General features: G+C 44.3%; 1 protein-coding gene across 2 annotated transcripts; it reads left to right on the plus strand.

Annotated features, from left to right (window-relative positions):
• The first annotated feature begins 2,463 nt into the window (after window positions 1-2,463).
• LOC147417854 (protein CHUP1, chloroplastic-like) lies at window positions 2,464-8,794 on the plus strand. Of its 2 annotated transcripts, XM_086507561.1 has the most exons (13): window positions 2,464-2,755; window positions 2,890-3,146; window positions 3,336-3,421; window positions 3,589-4,488; window positions 4,856-6,241; window positions 6,328-6,459; window positions 6,545-6,726; window positions 6,821-6,932; window positions 7,046-7,192; window positions 7,726-7,816; window positions 8,178-8,199; window positions 8,278-8,287; window positions 8,407-8,794. In XM_086507561.1, exons 2-13 carry the CDS (start codon window positions 3,050-3,052, stop codon window positions 8,563-8,565), a joined length of 3,324 nt encoding a protein of 1,107 aa, XP_086363687.1. In that variant the 5' UTR covers window positions 2,464-2,755; window positions 2,890-3,049; the 3' UTR covers window positions 8,566-8,794. The 2 variants fall into 2 exon arrangements, with proteins under 2 accessions (XP_086363687.1, XP_086363685.1); XM_086507559.1 differs by lacking the exons at window positions 8,278-8,287; window positions 8,407-8,794 and having other exon boundaries at window positions 2,466-2,755; window positions 7,726-8,222.
• The last annotated feature ends 873 nt before the right edge of the window (window positions 8,795-9,667 follow it).

Genomic DNA, 9,667 nt, shown 5'->3' on the forward strand with positions numbered 1-9,667 from the left:
GAGAGGAGTGAGAGAGAGGGGAGTAATTTTGGAGGAAAATAAAAAAGGTGGAAAGTTTTATATTTTACAGATTTAGCAGTGAGATTTTGAGAGAGAAAATTGATTTTTGGGTATACATATAGGTTGGGGAGAAGTTTTGAATAAAAGTGAGGTCTTTTTTGAATTTTTTGAAAAAAGTGCTTTTTTGGGCTGAGGCTATGGATGCTCTTGATGATGTGACAAAAGAAAGGGGGGGAGGGTAGTTATCGTCATAAGGACCACCACTCTTTTGGGTAGAGAGAGAATGTACCTATCCTCCCTCCCTAGCCTCTATTTCAACCTACAAAAAGCCTATGACAACCTAAAAAAATGCCTATGAGAATACCCTCATTCAATGAAAACTTGTCTCCTAAACCACGCACATTTGCAGCCTTAATCTCTTAAAATTAGAGATCCTTACAAGGCTCTTTTGGGGTTCACATTTTTCATAATGCTAAGAGGTCTCTCTGGAATTCTCTCAGGCCACTTTGGGCAAATTGGAAAAATCACTGAAAATGCCTCGGACTCGGCCTCGGGCCAGCAGATCTACTAATAGCCATCGATCGCGAACAAGGAGTGCCTCATGCGCGTGTTCATGAATGTGCATGGCCGATCTCGAAGAAAAGTCGAGGTCTCCACGTAGAGTACCTAAACGTCAAAATCGGACAACCCGTCCGCGTGTAGCGTCGAGTTGACGCTCGTCGATGAGACCCGTCAACGAAGAGCCGACGGCCCCGAAACTGGGTCTTGGAGTCCCCCTGCGAGGTGGACTCCCCTGATACCTCAACATTGAGAAGTGGAGGGGGATACTCCTGTTACCAGGCACTCTCAATCCCAATCACGCATCCGTAGTAACCAAGACGGTGAGTTGAAGAGAAAATATAGGTCAGGATTATGCCCCATCTTTCGTCGTCCCTATCCAGGTACATTGTGCACCATGCGGAGCCCGTGCCACGATTTGCCAAGATTGGGCGTTTGCCGTCCGTTGTCACCCCGGAGCCCCAAAACCAACCGCGGCCTAACATCTTCTTCATCTTATTCCGTATTTGCTTTCACAATGTGTTTTGCAAGCGTTTGGTAATCTGTAGGGTTTGGGTTCACCTTATTATATTTAAAACCTATATATCGCGTGCATTCAAGGACTATTTAAAAAACCCCTTAGAGTAAAAGTTTCACCAATAAAAGGGATTCTTTTCCTATTGAATCTATGTTTTTTTCTTCTTTTTCAACACCCTTTTTTATGTGAAAATGTAGGGAAAAATACACTACTATTGAACCCATATGATAGTCATTTTTTTATTGTAGTGACCCTCTGAGGGGTTTGGGCAAAGGGGAGAATCACCGTTGTGTTGAGCTACAACTGTGTAACATAGACATGCATCACAAAACTACGGTTTTTATGTGTCCAGTGTCCACACACACACACACACACACCCCAATACCACGGCTCTAGTCCACACGACCAAGGTCAATTTGCGTGATCTTAGCTAGACAACCTCCATGTTTAGAGCGGATTCACATGGCCAGGGGTTGACCCCATCCAGTTGTGTACGAGTAGGATTCGCATGGATAGCAGACGTGTCAAAGTTGAATGAGGCCTTCCCAATCTCCATGTTTAGAGCGGATTCACATGGCCAGGGGTTGACCCCATCCAGTTGTGTACGAGTAGGATTCGCATGGATAGCAGACGTGTCAAAGTTGAATGAGGCCTTCCCAATCTCCACTCTGTTGAAAACGACAGAGTTACTTTTGAACTTCCTCGTTAATCGACGGTGCATGTATGACACACCTTTGCACTAATGGCGATCAACTCCACGATAGAGCCATGTGCACTCTCTATGCCACATACAAAGCCGCTTAGTCTGGTTTCTCCTACATGGCTCTTCCATGAACAGAGGGGAGCAGACAGTTACCAATGTTGTCATGCGGAGTAGCGTTGCTCCGTGCGAGCGTGCTCCCTCCCCTTGGCAACACCGTTAGTAGTAGCAAGGGCGGTGTAGGTGGGTGTGCCCTTGTTTTTATTTTGGGCCATTGTGTCGGACAAGATTTTAGCAATTGCTCCCCCTGGCGGGTGTGCTCTATCTTTAGTTGGCGGGTGTGCTCTATCTTTAGTTGAGATCATGAATGTGATGAATCGATGATGTGCATGCACTCACAAGAACAAGAAGTAATGGCTAGAAGGCGGTCTTCTTATGACTTGTGTTCTTGTGGCTACCAATATTTTGAAATTGCAAAAATTGGAGCCGATCTTGTGGAGGGCGACCACGTAAGCATTTTGGATTTTGTCGTGCTTTGTCCGCTGCCTTCCCTCCAACCCTTCGCGCAGGTGGGCTCGACCACGGGATCATGATTCACCCCCGCCCTCCCACCCTCTCTCTCTCTCTCTCTCTCTCTCTCTCTCTATATAGACACACACACGCGCGCACTCTCTTTCTCTCTCGCTCGTCTGCATGACGAGGGTCGGTATACATGAATGGTACGTCTGTAGGAGAGAAAATGGGCATTTGCATTATGGATTTGTGAAGGAGAACCCCCCCTCCTCTCTCACACACACACACACTGACTCAATTTTGACGCTTGCTTCGCCTCGTCACTCGTGTGTGTGAGTCGTTAAGTTGGTATCGCGATGATGATTTGATGAAAGGCTTTTGCCTCGCCTCATTTCACTATTGTGGGTAATCAGCGACTGCCTCTCTGTTGCAGCTCATCAGCTATGGAGCATTACCCGCCTCTAAAGGTCTCTCTCTCTCTCTCTCTCTCTCTCTCTCTCTCTCGCACACGCACACGCACACGCACACTGTTCTTGCTACCAATTCCCAGCGAGCTTAAGCATGATGGTTGTTTACTAAATCTTTGTGTGTGTCTGTATAGATGGGGTGAGCTGCTGGAAACGATTACCATCGCTGCCTGGAGCTTCACAGAGATATCTTTAAGAGTGCAGCAGAGAAATAGTACACAACAGAGAGAGAGAGAGAGAGAGAGAGAGAGAGAGAGAGAGAGAGAGAGAGAGGAATTTTAGTGAGGGGTCAAGATGATTGTGCGAGTGGTTTTTGCGGTGACATCTGCCCTGGTAGCTGTCACCATCTCGCAACTCAAGGGCAAGCGCAGCGCTCCTCTAAAGCAGCTAGGTACGTCATGCACATCCAAAGCTTTTGTCTATCTATCAATCTATTTGTCTGTCTATGAATTCAGGTGTAGCTCAGCATATGTCTATGGATGTGCGCGATTGTGCGAGTCTCCAATGCATGCATGCTCCTCTTTATTCTCTGCATACAGTTGCATGAACTCCCCTAGTTTGTTTGCCCTTCCATGTGCAGAGCCTCCACCTGAAGAGGAGATTTTTGATGAGGATGGAAAGGAAATCTACACATATGCAGATGCAGCAGATGCTTCTAAAGGAGAGGTATCGCATGCCTGTGTATGCACACATATATATACAAGGGTTTTTCACTTCAAATTGAGCTTGTTTTGTAGCTTGTTTTGAACATTTTCATATTTTTTTAGCCTAATGGAATTGGTTTTGTGTGCAAATATAGTTAATTACTGGTTTTTGTTGGGGTTATTATACAGGAAGAGGAAGTGAAGCGCATTAGCATATCTGTATGCGCCAGTCCAGCTCTGAGTACCAAGAGTTTTCAAGACAATGACCAGTTGTTACTACCTGAAATTGACGACCTTTTCCAGGGAGGGACTGTGGTGGAATTCCCTTCTGACTCCGAGAGGTCGGTCAGGTTCCGGGATGACAAATCCAAGTTGAAATACGATTCCGATGATAGCTTCGACTCTAGAAGATATGACTCCAACTCTGAAGATGATGAAGCTTTGGACCTATTTGAGTCGCTCACGATTGCGCACAACAAGGGGCCGAAGCTCGATGATGTGCCTGCTGACAAAGCAGACATGACAATCGTTGTAACGGATTCAGTAGAGCTGACAAAGTTGAAGGCCCTTGTGGCTGAATTGCAGCAAAAAGAGGTAAAGCTCGAAACCGAGCTTCTTGAGTATTATGGGCTCAAGGAGCAGGAAAGAGACCACCACCTTGAGCTTGAAAGGCAGCTGAGGAGGAAAAGCACTGAGATTGAAAAGTTGAATGGCAAAATCAAAGCTTTAGAGGAGCAGAAGAAGAGCTTGTCTGAGGAGCTCATTGGGAAAGATAATTTGAAGAAAGAGCTCGAGGCTGCACGTGCCAAAATCAAAGATTTGCAAAAAACGATTCAGAGTGATGCTGGCCAGACCAAAGCACAGCTCTTGATTCTGAAGCAACAGGTGGCTACACTGCAAGCTCGGGAGCAGGAAGCATCTAAGAGAGATTTTGATATGGAGAAGAAGATGCAGACTCTCAAAGAGTTGGAGGTTGAGGTGGTTGAGTTGCGAAGGACTAGTAAGGAGCTTCAGCACCAGAAAAGGGAATTGACGGTGCAGCTTGCTGCCGCAGAGGCGAAGATTGCAGAGCTGTTGAATATGACTGAGGTAGGTTTTGCATGCGTAAATTAGACTATTACACTTTAATATACTTTGCGGTAATGCACACGTGCATAAGCCACGAGTGCTACATGAGTGAGCACGTGCAATGGCGCACACTCATGCGGCTGCTTGCATGTGTGTGTGCGTGTTCGCTCATGTATATACACATATGAAGCATTCATACATGTGGTTGGGTACATGTCATTGCCATTGAGCTCATGCATACACACAGACATTCATGTACCTTATGACTCAATTTATATTTGTGCTTGTCAATATGTGCTTATCACTCTTTAAATTGTTTAGAGAGAGAAAAAATTGTCTTAGCTGAATCCTTCTTCCTGACATTCTTCTTTGTATTGTCGGCATACAGAGCGATGTTGTAGCAAGAGTACAATCGGAAGCATCTGCGCTAAAGCAAGCAAATGATGACCTTAGTAAGCAAGTGGAAGGGCTGCAAATGAACAGATTTAGTGAGGTTGAGGAACTTGTGTACTTGAGGTGGGTGAATGCATGTCTTCGATACGAGCTTCGGAATTATCAAGCGCCTCCTGGGAAGTTCACTGCCTTGGATTTGGGCAAGAACTTGAGTCCTCGTTCACAAGAGAAAGCTAAACAGCTAATGATGGAGTACGCAGGCCCGGATCTTCTTGCTGCAAAACTTAAAGAGCAGGGTGAGCGCGATTTTGATACTGTGTCCTCGGTCCCATCCACTCCCTCTGAATATGACTTTGATGAGGCTGCTTTTGAGAGTCAGTCGGGTCGCCATTCCACATCCAAGAAGTCCGGGCTAATGAAGAAGCTAAAGAAGTGGGGAAGAAGCAAGGATGAGTCTCAATTGTCACCTGCTTCTTCGTCGCTTGACTTGAGGGGCTCACCTCTGCACAGACACTCTGGTGCAAGAGGACCTCTCGAGAGTATTATGATAAGAAACAATAGTGATTCAGTGGCTATCACTACCTATGGAACAAATGAAATTGAGGGTGGTAGGTTGTCGAATGCCGAGTCAGGTGCATTCGAAGAGTCACTCGGAAAATTGGCTCCAATTAGAACAAGGCAAAGTGTAGATGCTGGTGATTCAGCAGGCGATGTTGCTGCTTCATTCCAACTCATGGCCAAATCGGTAGCTGGTGTTCTTGAGGATAAGTACCCTGCATTCAAAGACAGGCACAAACTGGCTTTAGCAAGAGAGAAGGCTATTAACGAAAAAGCAGAACAAGCTCGGACTGAGAAGTTCAAGGCAGAGCCATATGTTCCTTCAAAACTGGAGAACAAATTTACACCCGGAAAGCTTTCGGAGAAAATGAAGCTTCCACAGAGAGGAGCCGACATAGTGACATCTTATGAGCAAAATGTCGATCGGCCGGAAGTGCAAAAGATGAAATTTTCAGAAATTGAGAAGAGAGCTCCAAGGGTTGCAAAGCCACCACCAAAGGCTTCATCCAAAGAGCATACGCCTGGCAACATGCTTCCAAAGGCGCCTGCAGGTGGTATTCCTGGTGCTCCGCCACCGCCACCACCACCTCCTCGGGCCCCTGGAGCCCCTCCACCACCTCCTCCTCCTCCTGGAAGTTTGAAATCTCAAGGCGCTTCAGGAGACAAAGTTCAAAGAGCTCCAGAAGTTGTAGAATTCTACCAATCTTTGATGAGGAGAGAAGCAAAGAACAACACATCAGTCGGAGCCACCGATGTCAATGTGTCGGATGCGCGAAATAATCTCATTGGAGAGATTGAAAACCGCTCAGCCTTCTTATTGGCGGTAAGCACGTGTCTGAGGGATTTGATTTTAGGAGTGCCGCACTTCCAAGTTATTCTAAGAACTATGCTTGTATTGTGGATGGACAGGTCAAAGCAGATGTTGAAACACAAGGAGAGTTTGTGCAATCACTTGCAGCAGAAGTTCGGGATGCTGCTTATACTGATATTGAGGATGTAGTAGCATTTGTGTCATGGCTGGATGAGGAGCTATCATTCTTGGTAATTGTCGTTTGCCTGGCCAATCTCATGTCTATCCCTCTCATTGCATATGTAACCAACAAGATTGGGATTGGGTGCTGTGTAGGTGGATGAACGGGCTGTCTTGAAGCACTTTGACTGGCCAGAGAACAAAGCCGATGCTCTTAGAGAAGCTGCCTTTGAGTATCAGGACTTGAAGAAGCTGGAAGTTGAGGCTACTTCTTTCCAAGATGATTCTCGACTGCCATGTGAATTATCTTTGAAGAAAATGCTCTCTTTACTGGAGAAGTAAGCTCTTAGACTTATAATCTGTCAAACACACATGGACTAGAGAATGTCACTTATGTCATATACTTGCGTTCTTGGGCTCTTTCTCCTGCAGGGTGGAGTCGAGTGTGTATGCATTGTTGCGAACTAGAGACATGGCTATTGCAAGGTACAAAGAATTTGGCATCCCAACGCAATGGATGCAAGATTCTGGATTAGTGGGGAAGGTATGCAATTTTTACCATGTTTCCCCTAGGAAGGCTTAAAGAAGCCAAGTTTCTGGTGATTGCCTCTGTAATCTCGTTGTTGCTTCAATTGTTCTTTAATGGCATGCTTGCAGATCAAACTAGCCACTGTGCAATTAGCTAGAAAGTACATGAAGAGAGTTGCGGCAGAGCTTGATGCTTCCACAGCTTCCACATCACAAGATCCACAAAGAGAGTTCCTACTCTTGCAAGGAGTGCGGTTTGCTTTCCGGGTTCACCAGGTTGGCTATAGATCTTTCTACACAAGCTGAGTTTTTGTTTTCCAGTTGAACAGATGTCAAAAGTCAAAATGGCCTACATAAGAGGATGAGGAAGAGACCGTGTGACCCACTACTCAATGTCCCTCTTTATAGAAATAGGGAAGAAAATCTCAACTATCTCCCATAGTTGCCTACATATACATAGGGCAATGGTCACGCGTCCACCAGGTATTTGTCATATGTGACTATGCTGAGAGTCTCTTGCAACTATGCCGAAATCTGCATAGTTGCACCAGTTATATAATTGGTGCTCGCTTGACCATCTCCTAAGATGATGCTTAGTTCATGCCCCTCTTACAAGAAAAAGAGAAGAAAAGGCTTGCCATCATTAACTTGTCGTGTGGCACTAATCGACAAGCTTTATCCAACGGACCACAATTGCTTTGGAGAGTTTCCATGATTTAGTGAAGGCCTTTTGTATGCCAAATAGCATGTGTGATGGGAAAAGGTATGTGAATAATTCCAACCTTACTTTGTCTGTGTTTTTTAAACAGTTTGCTGGTGGATTCGATGCTGAGAGCATGCGAACATTCGAGGAGCTAAGAGATCGTATACGGGCCAGCACAGAGCAGGCACCATCTGAAAGTAATGAAGCTTAGTTAGGGAGCAGTAGAACCTTGAAATAAGTGAGTCCATACCTGGCACCGGGCATGTTGTATATTAGTAGTGAGTAGAGGGGAGTATTGCTGTTGTACTAGTAAACGACGGGCGCTTTTGAAGACTGTCCAAGTCAGCCTCATTGGCCAATCTTCATCTTCTTCATGTTCATCTTGTAATGTACCTTGTAAAACTTGTGAGAGTGGGCTACAAAGACCATGACATTGTGGTAAGAGGCTGTCATGGTCTTTGATTTGATGAGATATGGGAGATTAGAGAGAGTTGTGGCTTGGAGATGTCAAGCAGAGGAAAGGGTTTCTAACTGAATTGTAGATAAGTGTATGAACAGATTCTACTTGTAATCAAGAACAGTAAGTCCAGCGTTAAAGTGGCACGAATCTCCCAAGTTGTACCCATGGAGTATATGGCATTAACCAACAATGCATTAGCGTGATAAAGGTAGGCATGCATAAGCATGTCCATTTTGGCAGCTCCTTGTGCTGGTTTCTAAGTCTCTCCATTGTGAAGTGACTTTGCTCTGAACAAGAGGATAACCTTTTTTCCTTTTTTCTAAAAAGGCCATAGGAAAAATCCCAAGAGACCTGATACTCCACATGGAGTTTGGGACAACCGGTCTACCTCACTTCCATAGCTTATTGAAGAAATCTGAATGGAAAATGATCAAAGGTTTCTTTGCAGAATTTGCACCTTTCATTTCCTCAAGCTTTGAGCTTTAGCCTCAAATTGTATGTCCCTCATTCGAGAAGACCATCATGGTAGGTTGACCTTGATTATAGCCCTACCTTTCACAGATATCTAAAGCACATGCTTTCAAGAGGTATTTATAAAACCCCTCTACACACTCTGTAAACTTGCAACTTATTATTAGTTTTTCGTCTGTAAGCCCATCTTGTAAATGTAATTCTATAACTTTTTGAAATATAGCAACCCTCTATATTTTATAAACGATCGGAACACTTCTGTTGCAAAATAGAATGAACATTTAAAGAAGTGGTCTTTGTGAAAGCCAACGTGCATTTTGTGAAGATGGACGAGCTACTGCATGGCAAAGATAGTGTCCCATCTTAGTTGCAAGAGTTGCAAGTGATTTAATATGGTTGTTTAACCTTGTTTGATGGACATCATGTTGACTACTTATGAATGAATTCATCAAACTACTCATGTCACCAGTGACCTTGAAGGCTAATTTGGAGTTAACTAGAGGTTGTTGACTTCCCTTCAATGAATCACTCTTAATTTATATATCTAGTATATGATAACTTAAGGTCCTCAATCTCGACTCTCTTCATATATCCCTCTGTAAATTCTTCCATCCCAAGAGTCTAGGTGTGTGCTGTGACTAGCATAGCATGCTAGGGGGTAAAAACAACTAAAATTCACATGTCTTTTATGCCAATCAAAAGTTTAAAATCTTCACAATAGATATTTGGGGTTGAAATTTGTAATCAAACAAATTTTCCGCGGAGACTACAGACTAAAGTCTTTGTTTCCAAAGCTTGATATAGACCATTGCATTGTATGCCATCCTTGGAGCTAGTTAGTACATTCTAAAGGTGTGCTAATTAGCAACATCAATCATGACTTTCTTTTGCACGTCAAGGATGGAGCTAGTTAGTACATTCTAAAGTTGTGCTAATTAGCAACATCAATCATGACTTTCTTTTGCACGTCCGAACGCTCACACCATGCAGGGATGATGTTGAAGCGAGTCAAGAAAGTGCGATCACTTGAAGTAACCACATCCTCAATTAAAGCAAGCTATGTGATAGATTGGACTAGGTCATATGCATAGTCATTTATCATGTGGAATTTTGATGT

This window comes from Adiantum capillus-veneris, chromosome 30, assembly GCF_014529385.1.
Source record: "Adiantum capillus-veneris isolate H3 chromosome 30, ASM1452938v2, whole genome shotgun sequence".
Taxonomy (NCBI): Eukaryota; Viridiplantae; Streptophyta; class Polypodiopsida; order Polypodiales; family Pteridaceae; genus Adiantum; species Adiantum capillus-veneris.